Source organism: Seriola lalandi, unplaced genomic scaffold (genome assembly GCF_002814215.2).
Source record: "Seriola lalandi dorsalis isolate HSWRI2012SDOR001 ecotype SW California unplaced genomic scaffold, Sedor1 jcf7180002054692, whole genome shotgun sequence".
Taxonomy (NCBI): Eukaryota; Metazoa; Chordata; class Actinopteri; order Carangiformes; family Carangidae; genus Seriola; species Seriola lalandi.
Genome location: NW_019525245.1, coordinates 548,264 through 569,243, shown reverse-complemented (window position 1 = coordinate 569,243; position 20,980 = coordinate 548,264). Strand labels below are relative to the sequence as shown.

At 38.4% G+C, this 20,980-nt stretch overlaps 3 protein-coding genes across 7 annotated transcripts; 1 reads left to right on the top strand and 2 right to left on the bottom strand.

Annotated features, from left to right (window-relative positions):
• The first annotated feature begins 1,567 nt into the window (after positions 1-1,567).
• LOC111667799 (zinc finger protein Eos) lies at positions 1,568-10,249 on the top strand. 5 transcript variants are annotated; one of them, XM_023423626.2, is made up of 8 exons: positions 1,568-1,868; positions 3,019-3,076; positions 3,175-3,279; positions 3,617-3,871; positions 4,235-4,402; positions 4,496-4,645; positions 4,973-5,104; positions 5,555-10,249. In XM_023423626.2, the coding sequence occupies exons 2-8, from the start codon at positions 3,037-3,039 to the stop codon at positions 6,436-6,438; spliced, it is 1,734 nt and encodes a 577-aa protein (XP_023279394.1). In that variant the 5' UTR covers positions 1,568-1,868; positions 3,019-3,036; the 3' UTR covers positions 6,439-10,249. The 5 variants fall into 5 exon arrangements, with proteins under 5 accessions (XP_023279394.1, XP_023279395.1, XP_023279393.1 ...); XM_023423625.2 differs by lacking the exon at positions 1,568-1,868 and adding an exon at positions 2,046-2,627; XM_023423623.2 differs by lacking the exon at positions 1,568-1,868 and having other exon boundaries at positions 2,046-3,076.
• A 57-nt stretch (positions 10,250-10,306) lies between these two features.
• LOC111667800 (small ribosomal subunit protein eS26) lies at positions 10,307-12,408 on the bottom strand. Its single transcript, XM_023423628.2, has 4 exons — positions 12,267-12,408; positions 10,901-11,078; positions 10,656-10,786; positions 10,307-10,406 (listed from the first exon to the last, which is right to left on the bottom strand). Exons 1-4 carry the CDS (start codon positions 12,267-12,269, stop codon positions 10,371-10,373), a joined length of 348 nt encoding a protein of 115 aa, XP_023279396.1. The 5' UTR covers positions 12,270-12,408; the 3' UTR covers positions 10,307-10,370.
• A 1,545-nt stretch (positions 12,409-13,953) lies between these two features.
• fkbp11 (FKBP prolyl isomerase 11) lies at positions 13,954-18,092 on the bottom strand. Its single transcript, XM_023423647.2, has 6 exons — positions 17,730-18,092; positions 17,553-17,615; positions 15,393-15,480; positions 15,207-15,240; positions 14,987-15,057; positions 13,954-14,205 (listed from the first exon to the last, which is right to left on the bottom strand). Exons 1-6 carry the CDS (start codon positions 17,853-17,855, stop codon positions 13,997-13,999), a joined length of 591 nt encoding a protein of 196 aa, XP_023279415.1. The 5' UTR covers positions 17,856-18,092; the 3' UTR covers positions 13,954-13,996.
• Positions 18,093-20,980: the final 2,888 nt, after the last annotated feature.

Sequence of the window (20,980 nt, the reverse complement as noted above, 5' to 3'; positions counted from 1 at the left end):
TTTTCAAGGTACTTGACAAGTAGGTTGTCGGAGAAATGGCCGTACTATGGATTTCGGCTGTCTCAGTGTCTTCTGTTTCTTCATGTAATTCTAGACTGACCCCATGATGCTGACATCAGGATTCTGCTGCATGACTCCTTGTTCTTCTTGTCTCTGAAGATAGTCCTTTATGACTCTGGCTGTATTTGGGCTCGTTGTCCTGCTGAAGAATGAATTTGAGACCGATCAGATGCCTCCCTGATGGTGTTGTATGATGGATAGAAATCCAAATCTCACATACTTTTGCACAGTACTGTAAACTCCATTACAAGTAAAAATACTGCATTCAAAACCCTACACAAGTAAAAGTACAGAAGTATTATTTTTTATAAAATATGCTTCGAGAATCTAAAAATGGCACCAATACATGATATTTATTGTTAATGCATATGCATCAACATGAAGCAGCATTTTACTGTTATAGCTGGTTAAACTAGTTTGTTTTAATTACTTTATGTTAAATCAGGACTCTGAAAAATGTTTTCCATGTCTGAATATCCTGGTGCCTGAGCTATCTGTTCAGACATTATAATTATAAAAACTTGGAACTGTGTGGAATTGGGTTTCTTTGCCCAAATCAAGTAAATGTGAGAAGGCAAAAAGAAAACAAATGTTCTTCAACCATATGGCACATTACAAACTCTACAATGTCCTAGTCAAATACCTTCAAAAATCCTCCAAAAATCTTTATGGCTTCCTCCTAAATGATTGTCACAAGCAAAAATGTCTCAAAAGGTAAGGACATTGGACTCATATCTGGTGACCGCTTTAGTGTGTCCTGGTCAACATATTCACCTACATCTTGTTTGTGAAATAAACAGTATACTGCTATAGACGTGACATGCTTTGATTCCCACCTATTCATTCCAATTAATCCTCCGAGTCTGATCCCTACTCTAATATGTTCTGTAAAGGAACTATTACTTTACCTTGAAATCAGTGAACAACATAATCTAGTGTTCTCTTGGAACATAGACATATTATATGGTGGAGATCATTCTTGAACAGGAAACAGTTAAATATCTATCTTAACTTTATATTGTTCTGAGTCTGTCATTTTCATTTATGGTTGGGTATGGATCTTCAATACTTTTTGAGTACCGATTGAAATAGCACAGAGTATTGAAAACTGACAACCAAAAAAAGTTTTGCTCAGGCCTACTTTTTCTTTGATCAGATTTTTTTTTTCTATATTTTTGCAAAATTTGAGGCAAAGTAGTTGTATGGGTGATTTTTGTTAAGAAAATATAATAATACATCTATAATCTATTATTGCGTTGAAAATTATTTAAAATGGTCATATACATAAGTTTGTAGTATATGCTTCTTTTGGTAGCAAAACCCAGGTGTTGTATTGGCACTGGTATCATAAAATTTCAAAGGATAACCAAGAATATTTTTGACTGAACACAATACATTATTCTAAAGAAAAACAAAGTCACAGAAGTAGCTATTCAAACACCTAGATCCCAGGGTACGATGTACTACAAGGGCATTGTGCTTTATTACCTCGAGACAATTTTGTGCTCTGTTCAGTATTGAGAAATGTGATTAGAAGCCGGCAGCTTTCAGACAGTGAAGCATCACAATGAGAGATAAGGCGTGGTACAATATAAATAAGTCTTGCTTGCAGATTTTCTCTTAGTTTCTATGCAGATTTGTAGCTCATGTCAGCCCGTTCGCTGCTGCTGGCTCAAAGGCAGTTACGCTCGGGATGTCACCGGAAATTCTTTGGAGCTGGAGGTAAACGCTACCGGGAGATGCTGCCGTCATAAACAGGCTGATGAAAATACAGAATAATCTCACTGGAACGGCCCTGCAAGCGACAGGTAATGCAACAGTTTCTGGGAGAACCGGGCAACCGTAAAAAGTACTTCTGTTATGGCCTGTCTCCGCTGTGTTGTGTTGCAAAGCTTCAATGCTTCAGGGAGAGCAGACTAGCCAGCTAGCTAAACACTAGCTGGCTAGCCATAGCACTCTGGGAGGCGGTGGGTGCCATAGCAACGGTTTAGGAAACATTGGCTGTGGTGGCTAGCTAGCTAAGATAGTACAGGCTAATGGTGGTTTGTTATGCTACCGTTCAACAAGGCGTCATAGAGACTTCAGTGTCCAGTTTAGCGTTACGCAGCCACAAGTTACTGTTATCTACCTTGCGTCATTGCCAACAGTACTTAGGTGTAACTTTGCGCCGTGCTTTTTAATAAGCTGTCAAGGATGACAGACTGTTGTAACGTTATAGTGCTGAGTTGAGCTAATATTGCTAACGGTAATTTCCATCACATGCAGTAAGCTAACGTTAGCAGCCAAGGCCGACCGTAAACTTTATCTCAACGCCACCGTTATGTAAAGGCTGTCTTTCTGTACTACGACCTGGTTTTCAGACTCATTTGTCTCGGATGCGCCTATTGTTCGATTAGCTTATCGTTAAGTTACTTTGTCAGTGTTGTCATGAGTCAACCTATTTATTACTGAGTCAATCAGCTGATCTGTAGCAGCTAAGGTTAAAGTTGGCGCTAACTTAGCTCCTAGTTAATTATTTTATGGTACAATTAGTTAACCCACGTTGGCTAATCTTCAGCACATTTATGGTTAGTGGGCTAATGTTACGCTTAAATGTTGGTGCAGTTAAAAATATATGGCCTTACTGAAATTGCATCGATAAGTTAACGGTAGTTAGCTAACATTCCAGCTAACTGTTAGTGTTATCCTTTTTTCTTTACTTTTTTTGTTGTTTTTTTGAATTTTCTAATGTAATTAAACTTGTAAATCATTTCTCAATTTAGAAATACATCAGCACTTTCATTTCATAATGTGTTGTCAAATTGGACCTGCACCTATAACTACTGTATGTTCTCCTGTTATTTTAAAGGTTTCTACAAATGTGATTATGTTAAGTTATGACTAATTGAATCGGTGCACGAGTGAATGTGTGATGTGTGAACTGAGTTTGATCTTAACCTCCATTAACTGTTATTTCAGTATTCTGCTTGAACTAGTATGGATGTTGATGACTGCAATGGCCGGTCTTACATATCAGGTGGGACTCTATCACATCACATCTATCACAAATATACTTACCTTCAAAGGCTGACGTGGTTAAATGACAGATCTTGCTTGTTTTCTCTTTCGTTGCAGCTAGTGGAGACTCTTCAATGGAAAGAGAGTTTTCTGGGGCCCTTGGAGGTCCAACAGTGAGCACTCCAAACAGCAAGGAGACCTCTCCTACTCGCTCGCTCAGTGGTCAGTGAGGAAAAAAAGTGTGAATTCCACAAAGTGGACTATACAATGGTTAATCACATCCCAAAATCTTAATTATTTTCATGTCTCATCTTTATTAGTTCAGAATATATATCATGGAACTGCATTTCACTTTCACTGTGACATGTCAAATGTTTGCAAAAACTTTATGATTGTTTTGTTATTCAGGATACTCTTAATAATATCAAGTTTAGATGAGCTTACTGAGACAGCCCTGCTCTAATAACTAAGTTAATTATCAAGTCAATTAATTCTGGCTACATGCTGGTTGACAATCTCATTTAAGGCCTACTGTATTTTTGCTCCTGCATCTCTTTAGCCAACTCCATTAAAGTGGAGTTGTACAGTGATGAAGACCCAGGTCGTAGTACTGAAGATGAAAGAGGGGAGCGAGTAGAGGAAGGAGGTCCAGAGCAGGGATCAGAGGCTGTCGGAGGCTTCAGGGAGCTCACCAATCCTGAAACCATGCCAACTGGAGCCACCAGGCTGCCAAATGGAAAGCTCAAGTGTGACGTCTGTGGAATGATCTGCATTGGGCCTAATGTTCTCATGGTGCACAAACGCAGCCATACAGGTGACTGATCAGTTTAGTTCACAAAAATCTTTTCCATGAGAAAACTTTTTGTTAAGTAAAATTGGATAGATTCAAAAGATTTTGATATGTCTTGTAGACACCTTTTTCAATTTGTTGTATTGTATGCCATTGACACAAGTACTTATCCTGTATTGATGGATAGTTACATTGGAGTAAAAAATATGGGGGAGAAAAAAAAAACATTTTTTGAGAAAAAAAATGTTGATTATGCAGAGCTAAAAATCTTGCTTGTGCCAAATGTATTTGAAACTGGTCATTAATCAGAATGAATCGCAGGAAAGACCTGCTCTGATAATTGTAATGTAACAGAGAAGTTGGACTTACAGGTTTAATTATTCCCAGGTGAGAGACCATTCCAGTGTAATCAGTGTGGCGCCTCCTTCACTCAAAAGGGTAACCTGCTCCGTCACATCAAGTTGCACTCAGGGGAAAAGCCCTTTAAATGTCCCTTCTGCAGCTATGCTTGTCGAAGACGAGATGCACTTACTGGCCACCTTCGCACTCATGCAGGTAGAGGACAGATTCAAGCTTAGCGAGTGACTGTTTTAATTAAAATAGTAGACATGTTTAGACAATAATAATGCTATATTCCTTTCTCCCCAGTGTCCTCTCCAACTGTAGGGAAGCCCTATAAGTGCAGTTATTGTGGCCGTAGTTACAAACAGCAGAGTACCCTGGAGGAGCACCGTGAGCGTTGCCACAGCTACTTGCAGAGTCTGGAGTCACAGCAGCCATCCAGTGCACAGACTCCAGGTATGTGTTTTATGACATTAATCGACATGACATATCAGAAGTAAACAACATTTTCTCAGATAAGACAGGAATCTAAATCATAATATAGTGTTGCAAATATCAGTCTCGAAAGGGATTGTAAGAAGCATCTAATGTAGAAATGTAGTCTACCTCCCTAACAAAGTAATGAACAGAATCCCCCACTTATAGTCACTTTTACTTTATATCCAAAACGTGGTTTAAATTCTAATGAAAACCAGCATACAACTTAAACATTTGGGATAAATGCTGTCTGAGTAATAAGAAAACCCCAAAAATAACATCACAGTTTGTTTGTACTCTGTGCAGGAGAGGAGATGAGAGAGCTAGAGTTTATACCAGACTCTCTACTGCAACCCTCCTCAGACAAGATGGCATTTATCGATCGGCTCGCCAACAGCATCACCAAACGCAAGAGATCCACACCACAAAAATTTGTAGGTGAGCATTTGGTCTCAGTGTGGACGGGTGCAGGAAACTTTAAAAGCAGCATTCATTGCTTGATTTGGATACCACGTGCATTAGGACTGATCTTTTTGTCCTAATGATGTGACCACCAGCTTTCAGGATTTTATTCACATTTGTTTTATTCAAGTTGTATGATTTGTCATAGCTTACCAACAATTGTTTGGTTTGGACGCATCTGATTCACCCATAGCTTCAGGACTACACTCCAGTCATTTGACTTAAAATAAATAGATCCATTTTTAGTTTTGGAAACTCAACATAACTACCGGCGTCATTATGCTATTCAGAATGGATCTAAAAAACTGGCAGGCGGTTTATTTATCTATGCAAGCTTTCCAAAGATTTTTTTGGGAAAATGGTGTTGTGACATCTTCCACAGACTTCCATTGTATAATATCGTAAGTTTGTCTCTCTCAATTGTAGGACAGAAGCACATACGCCTCAACCTTGGAGATGCACCTTATGAGTTCAGTGCTGGTTTGGATAGAGATGGGGAGATGCACGCAGGGGACCTTGAAGCCCCGCACTTTACTGGTCTGGGAGGAGAGTACACAGGCATAGCAGGTAATGGAGCAGGGGTATCAGACACACTGAGACCTCTACACCTTCCCACCACTCACCCTTCATGTCTGTCGGAACTCAGGCCGATCCACAGCTCCTCTCACACCCCCATTGCTCTAGGCCCGAGGCTGGATTGTACAGGGACAGGAACTGGGCTGGGAGCTGTGGGTGTAGGGGGAAGGGAGGCAGCAGAGGGTCATGAAGACCTGCCTGTCGGTCGAAGTCATGTGCCCTCACCTAGCAATGGTTGCCAGGACTCTACAGACACAGAGAGCATGCCGGATGAGCCATGCAACAGTACTGCTCTGACTCCAAGCCTGCACAGTAACAATGGCCATCATCTTGTCCACTCCAACAACCATAACCCAGTGCCTCCTCCCATTGCACATCACAGGAGCCGGGACAGACACAGCCCCAGCCACGCCAAAGAAAGGGAGGTGGAAAGAGAGGATGGAGGCCACTCAGCCCCCCCTCCTCCTGCCCTCGCTCCAACTCCCAGCTCACCTACCGCACCCTCCTCCACTTCGAGGGAGGCTTTTAGGGTTGTAGACGGGGAGGGGCGGGCTGTGCGTTCTTTCCGTTGCGAGCACTGCCGTGTACTTTTCCTGGACCATGTCATGTTTACCATTCACATGGGCTGCCATGGTTTTCGCCAGCCTTTTGAGTGTAACATCTGTGGCCACCGAAGTCAGGACCGCTATGAATTTTCTTCACACATTGTCCGCGGAGAGCACATCCTTGACTGAGGGTAAAGCGTGGACAACCTGCTACACCTATAGCTATTTTTACACTGAGACAAGGACCTGGATGGGTTTGGTCTGCATACAAGCTAAAGGGGACACTGATGATGTTAACCTGACACAAATATTTCAAAGAGGCATTGGTACAGTACGTATAATCGTAATCCTTATTATTTTTAATGCACTTGGAACAACAAATCTATTTAAAATGCACTTTGAATTAAATGTATTCTAAAATAGATGAAGAGCCAAATCACTTTTTCATCCACAGATGTGCCTTGCTCCAAAATTCAGGATTCAAACCTGATGCACAAATTATAGTAGACCATTCTGACTTTAGTCCATAGCATAAAAACTTGCCCCTCTCGTGCACTTTAACAGAAATAATGTAAAAAAAAAAAAAAAATTAATGTGAAGAATGAAGAAGGCTCGCTTCCAATGGAATCTGTAGAGTTTTTAATGCCTTGTTGTAATGTTTTTCATGATTCCCTAACAAATGTTACATTTTGCAAAGCTTTTACCATCTTTGGGTTGACTGTGTACAATTGATTGTTTCTTAAAATGCGAAGTGCAGACCAAACTCAAAAACCAGGTCCAAGTTGAATAGTTGTGTTTGAGGAGTTGTCCGTGAATTAGAAATGCACTTTCGTTTTTAATGGGGGTTTGGTTGACAGATCTGAGTGTATGTGTGAGAGAGAGAGTGAAAACATGAGAGACCCTGTGTTTTTTGGAAGTAAATTGAATAAGTAAGTGAAAAATGAAGGCCTTTATTTGTGTGAATGCTGAGTGGGACTATGTATGAAATGTTTGTTTTTCTTTTCTATGACTGCTTTTGTTGCACTGATACCTGCCAGAATACTATGATTATATTAAACTATTTTGTAGAATACATTAATGACCTGCACATTTCTCTCAAATGTGAGAAAAACTGATGGAATGTTTTTCTCACTAGGAAAGGAGTACGAGTATCACTGCCACAATTTTAGAGATTACTGAAGAGGTTAGGGTCTCTACAAGTCCGCAACATTTTCCCTTTCATCACCCCATCAAACTGCAAACCAACACTAACACTTTATGCTATATTTAAACCTGATTTTGGTGTTATCTCATTGTATTGTGCCTTTCTTCACCCTGATCACACCTTGTTGACCAGACTGAAGTACATGAGCTACTGCATCACATCTTGAAAGTGATCATTGTGGGTGATGTTAGAGATCATGAGTTATAAAATGATTAAGCACTCAAGTTGTTTTCCAGACACTTAAGTATCTGGCTTATGGCTTTGCACAATATCTATTTATCCTATTCAGATATGGTTGATTTATGTTAAAGTGTTAAAAAAAAAAACAATTCTGCTACTTTATCAAAGACTATATGTGCATGGCATTTGGCACATGCTGCTATGACATGAATGAGTGCAGTGTACAGCGACAGTTTACTACCGTCCTCACAGGTTAAATCCAAAAGATGTTTTATTTGCTTTTTCTTTGAACACTTTCAGTCCACAGTCACCAGGAACTGTTGTGACATTAGAGTGAGACAAGTGTTTATTTCACAATCAGTTCTATCAGTTATGGTTAATAATGAATTATGCTTTCTTGGTAAAATTGTGCAGAAACTAAATATATGTCAGGAGAAATGTGTCAGTTCAAAGAACACCGTCAGCTCATGATTCTGATTCAGTCAGTCTGTTTACATGTTAAAACAACAGAGATATTTGTTTTAGCCACTTTTCGTGAGATTGATCTCTATGTACGCCATTATAAATGGCCTCATGAGAGTTTTGGACAGACTTAACGATTCATGTATGCACTGCTATCCAAAAAACCTGAAGAAAATGGTAAAAATGATCAGTTGACTTGAGCCCATTAACTTTTAAATTGCACACAAAATGGCTTATGGAACTAAATTTATCCCATATGTGTTTATCAGAACTGATATTTTGACATTATTTAATAAAGGGTAGATCTTTTCAGCTTAAATAAATGTTGCTTTTCACAAGTCTTTTGCAGTCTAAACAGAAGCAACTGAACTACTAAAGGCTCTAAATGGACATTTTAGCTCTGGGAACAGTTCCTTAGTTCTGTCATGTATTAAATTTAATCTTGTATGGATTCTCACACTATAAGTAGTGGTCTAAATGTGCAAACTCCAAAATATAGTTTTTACAACAGGGAATAATAAATTACTTGGTTTTCATATTATTTTTAGACTGAGTGTGGTTCTGTATAGCACCAAATAATGGTTCCCTCGTGGCTGAGCCAAAGAACCAGTACTTCCCACTGTTAAGCACTTTTCCCTATTAAGGGAAGTGACAAAAAGAAAAATTCAAGTAAATTAATTTGTACATACAGTATAAATTATGCAGAAGCTACAAGATAAAATATTTTCTTTTCATACCTCGGTTCCCTTTTTTTCCAAGTTCTTGAGTGGAAATACATTTATTTGAGGGATAATTAGAAAGTTGGCTTTGTTATACATTGCTGTATGAGATGTAAGAGAACATCTGTTGTTGGCACAATGCAATGTGGTGATCTTGTCACCAATATAGAAACACACAAACTTAAACAGGTGGTTAAAAACGTTTTTTCCAAAGTAATAATTTAATTTAAAAATCAGATTATCTTCCCTTAATAGAAGAATAAAGACTGTTAAGTCATGTTAGGACAGTAGTTGGTTTGTAAACTAATCAGACTCTTGAAATGTAGTTTTCTGCAACCTGATCTAGACATTTAGTGTGACTTAAATGTAAATGATTTGACACCAAAGTTGTCATTACAAATCACTGAAATTGTCACATCAGTTTGCATGAGCAAGGAAATATTTTTATCCAATTACATCTTAGGCCCTGCTTTACATTGTATATTCTGATTTAGGCAACAACTTATCTCAAAAAAAATAAAGGCCCAGGTGTGATTCTTCTCCAGTTGGTGTGATTTGTGTGTAGTAGACTTTGCTATTGTGCCTTTGGCCTGAGGTCTTTTCTGCATTTTCCTCAACAGTTTAAATTCTCAAATTTTAAGTGCGAAACTTATTTTGTTGATCCTGTGGTGCAAGTGCTGCACGTTACAAAAGGCTCCACATTATTTTGGTCATCTTTAAATTTTTTTTCACCAACGGTGTAGAGCACACCTAAACCAACAAGTGATCAGTGGCCAATTTTACAACTGATGATCATAGATCCATCAGAACAAGTTTGGCAATGCTGGCAGCTAGAAGCCAAAGAAATTACTTTAGATTAATTAATTGTGTAAAATATCTTGTACACCTAAACCAACCACCATTATATTGACCTTTAGAGTGACAGTATATTAAAGAAGGCGTGGCACCCCAGTTTATGTAAGTTCTTCATCAAAGCAGGTGCACATTCACCATCTCAAAGCCCCTTTTGTCTTCACAGGCTGAGTTTGGACATTTATTTTTATTTCTGTGCTACACTGGGCAGTAATGTGCTTCTAAATCTGATGCATGTGGTACCAATGCTGTTTGCTCCTCAACCAACACCCCAGTCACCTTTCTGTTGTATTCTTAAGGACAACCAAATAGACTGTCCACTCCCATACAAGACTATACTTAAGAAAAGAAACTAACTAGTTTTGTGGTATTTTGTGTTCAAATGTTTTCCTTGTTGCACTATTTGTTCCCTTGAGTTTTACTCTTTAACCCCCCCCCCCTATAAATGGTCTGATATCGCTTTAAATAACTGCAGAGCCTTTTCAAATGTATCATATGTAATTATGCTTTTGCGTAATTTGATCTTAAACTACTGTAAGTTTTGTACTGTAAAAGTCTATTCCAAATAAAATACTTGACAGGCCTGTCTTCTCCTACATTTACACAGCACACAGTCAGTTAAGAATAATGAGCTTCACACTTTCAACTTTTTCAAAGGATTTTTGACTTTATTCCTCAGGTGTACAGCATCTTCAAAACCTGCTTCACATAGGCTTTGGATTAGCTCTTGGTGCACCAGCCTGTGAAAGAGAAAAGACAGTTTTAGAGCCATGTGACTTATTGATTGTCAAACACAGGTGTAACCAATTACATTAAGTTGGGCATATGAGACCTGGTGCTCCAATATAGTGCATACTTGCTTGTTTCAAATTAACATAATCATTAACATTATTGGTTTCACTTGTTCTTTTCCTGCTATGACTAGTCCAATTATCCAGCAGCACAAGACTTCAGTAAACATTCAGGGCAGTGTTCTGGATGGTGCTCACCGTGGGTCTGAACCTGGGTGGTGGGGTGCGGTCTTTCCTGGCCTCACAGGAGCGGTTCCTCACCACTTTACTGTGGATGGCACAGCTGACACAGTAGTGCAGCTTCACATAGAGCTTGGGCAGAACATAAGCTGCAAAGCGGACACAGGAGACGAGTACAGATGAGGACATGCTGACAAAAAAAATATACTAAGAGTTTCATGATGTGTGAAATGAAAAAAAAAACAAAGCAAAAATACACTCACAGTCAAAGACACTGGCCTCTGATATGTCTCTTACGGCGGCAGCCTCCACTATGTTCCTGATGACAAATTTCTTGATGGCCTTGTCCTTGGGGACACAACGGGCACAGTTGGTGCAGCGGATGGGCTGCACGTGCCCACGGCCCTTCTTGGCACGACCGTTATTCCTCCTCTTCTTAGTCTGTAAAACAGAGGCCACAGTTAGTGCATAGTGCATTTTACATAACAGCCTAGAAATTTATCAAGTGATCGTTAAATATCAAAAACTATAAAGCACCTAAAGCAAATGTGATCTGATTGTGCTTATACAACCTAAGTTCAGTATCTTTTGTTAGAGGAAAAGTGGTTCGCAGAAAAATTATCAGATATTAGCTATTAAAAGAAAGGCATGGAGTTACAATACATACCAAAAACATTAGAACATTGGCAAAAGTAGGGTTACAGCTATTAATTATTTTAATTAGTTAATCTGTCCAGCTGCCAGGCAATGGTGACAATTATAACTGCCTATCCCAGTTTCTAAGAGTCCAAGATGACACCTTCAAATGGCCAATAGTCCAAACCCCAAAGACATTTAGTTTTATGATTTTTATCTGAAAAGCCAAACATCTTCATTTACATTTTTGTAAAATTTAATGATTGTAAAAATGCTTCTATTTTAATGTCAACTAATCATTGCAGCTGTAGCCACTAGCCTGAAGTTTAATTTTTCTACAATTTTGAAAAAACTTAATTTAGACATGAACGACTGTAAATTTAAATTTTCAATAACGCGCTTCCACCATTTGCAGAAATTGAGGAATAAAGATACACACGTAAGCTCACGCTCAAACAGCCCAATTAGCCATAATTAGAGTGTCTATGCCATGACGGTATAAACTCACTTTACAACACGTTGTATCAGTATTTTGTTAGGTGAACACAGGCCATTACTTTGCGTCTCTTGTACTGCAGGCAAGACTCAACACACAGTGGATCGTCAAACGCATGGATTGGCTGCGGTGTTTCGAGGCTACTGTTAAATGTGTACTTTCACGTTTCGTATTTTACTTTACGTATTGGAGGACACGACGAAAGAGCAACACATGTATTTTAACCCATATTTTCCCCAATGTATTTGACCGCACTTCAACAGCGGCGTTATTCTGGTTCACAGGAACACATGCACAAAACGGCTAGCCTGCTAACAGCTAGCGTTAGGCCCAGACTCATTTTTTAATCAATTTGACCAACATCTAACACCGATTCCCCACACCGTGTTGAGTAGTTTGTTTATAGTACCTAAAAAGATACGATAAAGTATGACTGTTCGAATAAAACATCAATTTATTTCGGTTTTGCCATACGGCCGCCACTGAAAGACACTCACCATGTTGCACGGGAAGCTGGAAAGAGGACCGGAAGAGGTTGTACCGCGAGAAGTAGTGCAATCCGCTCCGCCCTCTAAATATTTATATTAAGAAGGCTAGCTAATCGATGTTATGTTTTATTTTTATTATCTAAAATATTTTGTGTTTGGTTTACAGTTAAAATTAAAAAATAACTACATACAAATAACTGCGGAAAACAACATTAACAAACTTGTATTCGCGGAGGGATATCAGTGTACATATATTTCTATCCAAACGTCACCGGAGCGAGCGGAGCTGTCCATTACTGTGATAATGCAGAGAAGGGCAGTGCCGTCGAGCAACGCCGTGTATAAAACAAGTACACCTATGTTCTTCAATTCTTTTACTAACATCGACAGGATACAATGAATTAAAATACCAATATTTTTTTGCAAAAAATGTTATGTTAATATGTGACCTTGAATGTGAAATTAATCAGCCTACTTTGTTCTCTTGGTTTTATTGGCCATATGATTTTTACCAAAATGTGAAAATGTCATGTTTTTTTTTCACCCATGGTTTGAATTCTACTGGAAATACTTGGCTAGAGTAGAAACAGAAGAAAAACCGGCCCTCTACAGACTACACATGTATATAAGTGTTTTACACTTATCAGGTCTAACAATGGGACTGTGCTGTGTTGATGATGAGTTTCTGTTGCTGTATATCTATTTGGAGGATGTGATTTTTAACATCTCTACAGCCAAATTGACAGTGAAGCCATTAGAGACAGCAGGGAGGAACTATTCGGATTTTTCAGAGATTTTTCATTTAACAAACGATTTGTACAAATGGGGCCAATTTTTTTCCATCTCCTCTAAAATAAGTAACAAACATCTCCCTCTCCTCTTAAGCTAGACCAAGAAAGAGATGCAGTGTGTCATAGAGATGAAAGAGTTGCAAGATAAGCAGGTGTATTACAAGTTATTCATTCAGTTGTTTTTAGTGTCTGCTGTTGGTCTTCCTCAAAAAGAAGGTATTTATTTAGATAAATTCCTCAGATGATGCTCCATCTCCTCTTAGCGACGTGTCACCTTTTAGGTAGTCAGTAGCCTATTACATAAGGCTATACAGTGGCACTCTTTCTAAATTATCTGCCCTTTACCTGACACAAAATGCTATTCAGTAGATTCTCATACAAAACACCTGAAGAACAACACACTTAAGAAGGGTCACGTGAGCTGTTGCATCATGTTAATTCATTCTGAAGGCTGTTCTCACATTTGTGTCCTCACACTTTAACAAAATGTCCTCTCGCCTTGTAAAAAACTCTTTTTGCTGTTGATCATATCATCTCTGGTTTCGAGCCACCTTCCAAAGGAGCAGAGAGGAGTAAAACACACTTGTTAAATGATTAAGTCTAATCTCTCTGCTTGTGGTGATGACTTGTACAGATTTATTGGGTTTTTGGCAGCTACTGCTTCTGGTAATACACAATCTGACACAGGAAACACCAGCTTCAAGCTCTTAAACTTCATGAATCTGCAATTTCTCTGTTAGTGCTGAGAAATGCCACTGTTAGTGAAGCTGTTAATGGTACAACACATATCCTAAACACTGACCTCAAAAGTTAACAGTTGTATTATCAGAAGACAGTAATTCCAGGTCTTAGTATATCTATTAAAAGCAAGTATTAGTACTAAATGAACACAAAGAAGAAAAAAATACAATTAAAAAATGTTTATTTAAATAGTTCTGTGCCTTGTCCTTATTTCTTCTTGATCTTCTTATCCTTTGCCTTCTTTTTGCTAGGCTTCTGGGAGTTGGCCTTTTTGTAAAGGTAAAGTCCCACCATGCCGAGCAGAGTGGGGACCAGGGCCAAACACACGAGGGGGAACACGTCGTTGACCATTTTCTGCCACGGTGTTTGCTGTGTTAGAGAAATCACCTCCACCTCGAACTCAAGAGCAGCATCACCTTGGACAGATCAAGGTTAGATTCATTGTTTTGTAAAAATACACAGTTACACACGTACAACATGAAGCGAAATGCTTGGTAGTATTTTTTGTTATTTTAAAATATATAATATTACATGACATCTAAAAAAGAAAAAGGGTAACCAACATATATTTAATTTTTTATCTTTTTCTTGTTGTAAATAAATACTATTTACAACAAGAAAAAAATCCTATAAAAAGATTAAAAAAACTATTGAAAACACTTAACGGTTTATTCATTTCTTTTTTTTTTTTTTAAATAATTTTGATTCATCCTCACATACACCATCCCGCTGATGTAATTACTCACTATTGTGTATTAATTCACAGCTGAAAGTAGTCCCCAACAATTACACTAAAAACTGCAGCTGTTTAAGGAAATCACTAAAAACATGAAACTTTGTACTTGTACTTTGTATTCCCCACATTTAAAAATTTGAATATCAGCCTCATCCTAAAAACAAATGTTCAATGTGATTGTGCTAATGTTAAATATATGTGATCATACTTAGCTGTGTAGAGCTGCACATTGAAGCGCAAAATTTGTCTCCAGTATGTACAGAACGGTGACTATACTGCAGCATTCAACATCAATTTGATTTTTCTGTAGGCGTCTGCATATGTGTGCCATAACATTACACATATGTACATGAAGATATTCTTATTAACACTGCTGTGTTGTATGTGTAGTGGTGCAGTTTCTCAAATCCTCAGTCAACCTCTGGTGTCTCTCAGTGTGTGTTAATTCGTGTGCTCAGTACCTGGAATCGTAGGAAGGTAACCCTTTTTTCCATATGCAAGGTGAGAGGGAATAGTGGCTTTGATTTTTTGCCTGAATGAGAGAATGAGAAACACAAAACGCCGTTACCGAGGAGCCGTTTCTCAGATTCTATCACAAAACCATTAACTTTGTTTTTTTTTTTTTAAACTGAATCCATTGCTAAGCTTTCTCCTCTCAATGGACCTTTACTTTTCGCTTACCCTTCACACACGCCAACCAAGCTTTGTTCCAGTCCTGATAAGAAAATCACACAGAGAAAATCAGCAAATCAGCAAAGCAGGCACATTCTCCGCCACACAACAGGCTGCAGTTATCTCTCAAATGTAACCCAGTTTGTTACTGACTGAGCAACACAGCCTTGACAAAACTATTATTTGTTCATTTACCAGCAATAACTGTCCTCTTCCCCAGCTCAACAACAAGAGGGTCCCGGGACAGTGATGAGTCGATCACCTTTCCATCCATCAGTTTACCCTGAACAATGAAACATAGATTGAGAAATATGAGACAATGACATAAATGAAAAGCCACTCAAAGATATATTTCAGCTCAGTTAGTTTAAATCTGTTAATTTTTGAGTTCTTTGTGTATTTGGTGCATGCTTTTAAGAAGTGAATTTGACTTAATTTTATTTATTTATTACTTAAAGAAAGCAAAAAATATTGTGGTTTTGACATGTGTTTACTTTTACTTTTCAACAGTGCTGTTCCAAAACATTTTGAACATCTATAGTTTTGCACTTTTGATAAAACAATTTAAAAAACAAATGTGTGTTTAAACATGTGTATACTCAAAATAGGAAATAAAAATAAGGTGGATATAAAATAATTGAAATATTTCATCTTTTATATTAGAAACTATATACATAGATGCACTATTGGCTAGAGCTGAATGAATGAATTTTTATCATACAGTAATTCTGCGTTTGATAATGTAAGCCACAGCGTTGAAAGATGGGCAGCTTCTACATAAATTTAGCAATCAGAGTTTGTCTCATCTGTGTCATTAATTAAAGTGTTAACTGTTCCTAAATCTGTTGAGATTTGTTTATAAACCACTCTGAGTCTAACTGGACTCTTAGTAGATGCTTTATTAGTGACATGTGCAATGGAAAGGCCAAGCTGCTGCCCAGAGACAGAGACAGTCCCAGCATCTGTGGTAAGTTAGGTGATTGAGACAATCAAGTCCATTTACATTTAGATCAGGTTAGGTTTCATTAAATTTGTTTATTCCCTTCTCACATTCTATGTAATATTCAGTTGGAAATTTAATTGGGTTCTGTTGTTTTATTATGTTGGTATAATGGTGATATTGCAGCTGTGTGTATTATGTACTGTATGTAGTATATGTGTAAGCATTTGTTGATTATATTGTGTATTTTTTACTATGGACCCCAGGAAGACTAGTTGTTGCCAAGGTGACTAAAAGGGACCTAGTGTAAATATTACTTTGTATGTGTTTTGTTCATACTGTGTGCTATATGCTTTAGCCACAGTCTGTGCCTCTGTGTATATGATTACTTTCGAGTTACACAACTAAGCATCAGATTTTCCGGAAAATACCGAAATACCTGAAGTTTTTTTTTCGTCCTTACAGCTGTTCCTAAGGTATTTCATAAATCTTCAAGGAAAAGGTTTTTTCAGGTTGGGACTGTATTTCCTCTCCAGGTATCAGGACAGAAAATGTTCTATTTCTATGTGCTTTTTGTAAAACACAAGCAAAATATTAACGTGTTAATATTATATTAATGTTATTTTGTATTTAATTAACTAACTCTTTTTTTATGGCGCAATACACATTATTCTTTCAACCAGATGGTTAGTAGAGTCTTTCGGGGTTCAGGAAAAAGTTTCAGTAGCCTACAGAATGTTTCCATACGTTTTATTAAATGACCTTTTGTGTTTTTCAAAAGTATTTTTGGGGAAAATCAGATGATGAGCTCCGTGTCTCCAGTGTAATAATGAAGCACATGTTGGAACTAACTGTGTATGATATGGCAGCAAATGTGCAAATTACCTGTCATTACACATTTTGTTATTGAAATTCATATCATCAAACACTGAGTTTTGAAACTCCTGAAGATCAACGCGCGTGTGTGGAAACTGGAAACCACAGAGCCTCCAGTATAATGCATGGACGAAGTGCTGCCCACTGACACACAGTGCTGTTACTGCTGACGTGTTGCACCGCCCCATCACTCCATAGTAAAAGCCGAATCGACCTATTCACACGTTACATTTAACCATATGAACCACACACGCATATACACACTAAAATACTCACTATCTGTCCCATAGTCAAAGAGGACCGTCTCTCCCAGCTGCTGACCGCAGGTCTGTTTATCATTCAAATCCACTGTCAGTGTGTAAATGCATAATCAGCGGTGTGCACATGCTTTATTCAGACGGTGCCACATTGACAACAACTGCATTCGTCATCAGCTGGGCCCTTCAGATCTACAGATCTTTATCCGACGCACGCGCACCGGGCTGGATTGTTTAACTCGTGTAGTTGACAATGAATAAGTTGCTGTTTATTTGTCTTACCGTGTAGTGGATTTGCAGCGTGTCTCCCATTGTGGAAAGTACAGAGCAAGTTTCGGGTTTCACCTTGGGTCAGAAGAGTTGACTGTTAACACTGTTGCATGTATTTATCATTGCGTGTTAATGTATTAGAGCCGCTGTTTTACTGCAGTATGACTGTTACACATGTGTCCCACTCACCAAGGTCTCCACCTGCAGCTCCTCGGCTGCATTTTCTTCTCCCTGTGCGAGTCCACAGGTGAAAGCTGCGAGCAGGAGCAGAAAAACGCTGGTCTTCATTGTGAACTTCTGGAAAAGAGCTGCCATCCAACAACTTCCGTGTATGCTTCTTCTACACACAGCAGATAGAAAGGGAGAAAGAGAGAGAGAGAGAGGCCGAGCTGCACAGTATGCCCGTCGACCTCTCAGTCCAAAATGGCTTAGCACCAAGTAATGCTGATGTGTTATAGTACTGTAGCGATAAGGACTAGCAGTCCGTGGACGTTGTCCCAACACCTGGGTCTCCCTGAAGAGCCCGCCTCATACATTCCGCTCGCATCCCATCAGGCTGCCGTGGGTGGGAAGCGGAAGCGGCGCTCTGCAGAGACGCTTGGGGGCGGTGCTGTGCAGCTTCTGATCCACACCGGCTCCGCTGCTCCATGCTGGAGCCTGCTAGAAGCAGACGTGCCCTGCTCAAGCCTGCTGCACAGACGCCACGTCGCTGCCATAGTACCCCTCGCTAGCCCACTGGTCCTGACTTCAGAAATGTTAAGATGATGAGAAGGCGACTTCAACTCGGAAGTGATGTCAAAGTCCCTTAAAACTTATTGTAAATATTGTTTCTCCACAGCAATAAATATCCATGGCTTCATAGAAAACAATAAGTTCAAGTTTGGGGGAAAAATAGTTAATATTTAACACTCAGCTGATCTGCTTCACCAGGACTGTATGCATGTCCAACATAAGAAACAACTTTCATCAGATTTTGATTCAAAAGTTGCTAAATCTGATTGATGCATAAAAACATGTGACAGCACCTTTTTCTGAATGAGCCCACCTGCTTTAAACCACTGAAGAAAGCTAGAAACAAATGTTTGGTTATAAATGTTTTCATGTTATTCAAGTTCTCAGGGTCTTTAAAATCATATAACTATACTTTGAATATAACCCCACTCTTTGTAAACATGTTCGTAAACAACTAGTTTTATTGATGAACTATCACACACAGAGCAGGCAGACTGGATTTATGCCAAACAGGAAACTGCTGTGGTGACTCAGACCTTCCAGGGGCTCCAGGTTCACCACATGAGTATTCATTTATGGTAGTTTGATTCATTTGATTATTATTTACTTATTGGTACTGTGTGCACCACTCAGTCACAATATAAATTAAAAATAATAGGGGCCTTAAAGTGAAACTTGCATTATTGCATAATTTTGAGGCTCCTTCTTCTACAGAGCCCTTAAATTAAAATCTAGTTTTAAGGTTTTCCATTATCCCTGGATGTGTGGTATTAAACAACCAATGAAAGTCCAATCGAAACTAAAATGAAAAGTATCTATAAAACGTATGTATATATTATATATATAGCATATATTTTGTGGACAAATTCAAAGTTGATTAACTGTACTATATTCAACACATACTTAATCCTTATAGATTTGTTTATTTAGTAAGAACAGATGCATCACTGCCGGTGAAAACAAGACTGGTTTTTCTTCACCTATGACTCACTTTCATCTCTTATTTTTAGTTTCAGTTAGACTAAATGTAGGAGCACTGTCTGACATAAAGCCCTCTTACAGCGGCATGAAATGTCAGCATGTCAGGAAGCATAGTTGTGATGCTTAATTAACACATGGGTCATTCAGCAAACCTAAATGTCTGCTAGCTTACAGCAAGTTCAGAAACACTATGTGAATTAGTAAAGATGGGAACTCTTCTTTTTCAGTAATATCCTTCTCCTCCATTCCTGTACAATATTGTCAGATGCTATCCCAACATTATAATTCGCTCCACTTTTCCTCCATCATCACTTAAAATGTCAAACTCAGAGTCATGCATGTCAAATTGGTAGATTGACAGATTCCTGGCTATACTAAACCTGTTGTATTAAGGAAGGGGTGACATATTCACCCAAGGACTCAACAATGCTCTGCAAAACTACAAACATTTAAATCACCAATTGTCTCGAACCCCAAAATCTGCTGTTTGCCAGCAGGATGTCAAGGAAGTATGACTAGCACAGATTGCAGTGTTTGTGCCACATGATGGTTTTTGATGCTGAGAGAAGTATGATTAGTATTAAGCTCTCGTGCCACCTAAAACAAATATCAAGACTGAGGCACCATGTTTGAAAATTTAAAATCCCCGTATTGAAACACGTGTATGATGAAGAACAGTACATTAAAACATTGTCAAAGTGCAGCACAGAAATAGAAATGAATGACTCATCTTTGTGTTCCAACTAAAGATAAAACCTGCTTCCTCCCTCAGATCACAGAGGTAGATAAGTGTATGCTGGTAAAACCACAATATTTTTTTTAATCTATGATTTTGCCCTGTCATCTATCTCTCTATCTACACTGAAACACTCTCCTTTATGCAGTATTTCATACTAATTATTGAAGTTATTTCAAGTACTTTACTTTACTCATCTGTCGGATGAACATATTACTAACAATATTTAACAAGAGTTATGTTATACGGAGGACCATTTTACTGTTTCCTGAAATCTATACATAAAACAGGAACTTTATATAACGGATGTCAAAATTCTTTTTCTGGTAATTTTAGTTTATCTCCACAACCAACCACAGCATTGCTAAACTTAATGCTATTTGCACAATCATACAACTCATTCTAATTTGGTAAAGCAAGTGTGTAGCTTTTGGTCATCTCTTGGAAAACCATGACAGATGGTTTGCAGTGTTTTAATGAGGGAAGCTAATTATGCCACACAGAAGTTTGTATTGTGATTGTTATGTGACCCTATCCTGCAAATATACAAATTATACTATTGAAAAGATTCCAGTTATATAATACCATGGGGAGTGACTTTAAAATGTTATAATCCCCCCAAAACAATTGTAATAGTGGTCAGCTGGGGTTAATCCAGCCCGGGTCGAAGTGTACAATGGATTTGGAATAGAGCCCAAAGTGGAGATATAAGTGTATTGTCCAGTGATAAAAACAAGGGAGACCAGAGTCACTGACCTGTGCAGAGCCTTGTAACTGCGACACTGTTTGTTATAAATGAAAATATTCGTATGTATTTTCTAACACAAATCAGGACTGAGGTGACAGTGTTCCAAAAACTGATATAAATATGTCAGTTTGTGAACAAAACCTGGTTGTTCAAGCGTCCTTTAAAGAAAACCAGGACAACAATTTTTGGTTTGGTTTTGACATCTACTCTCGCGAGATCTCGTTTACTGCTGAGTGGTCCCCC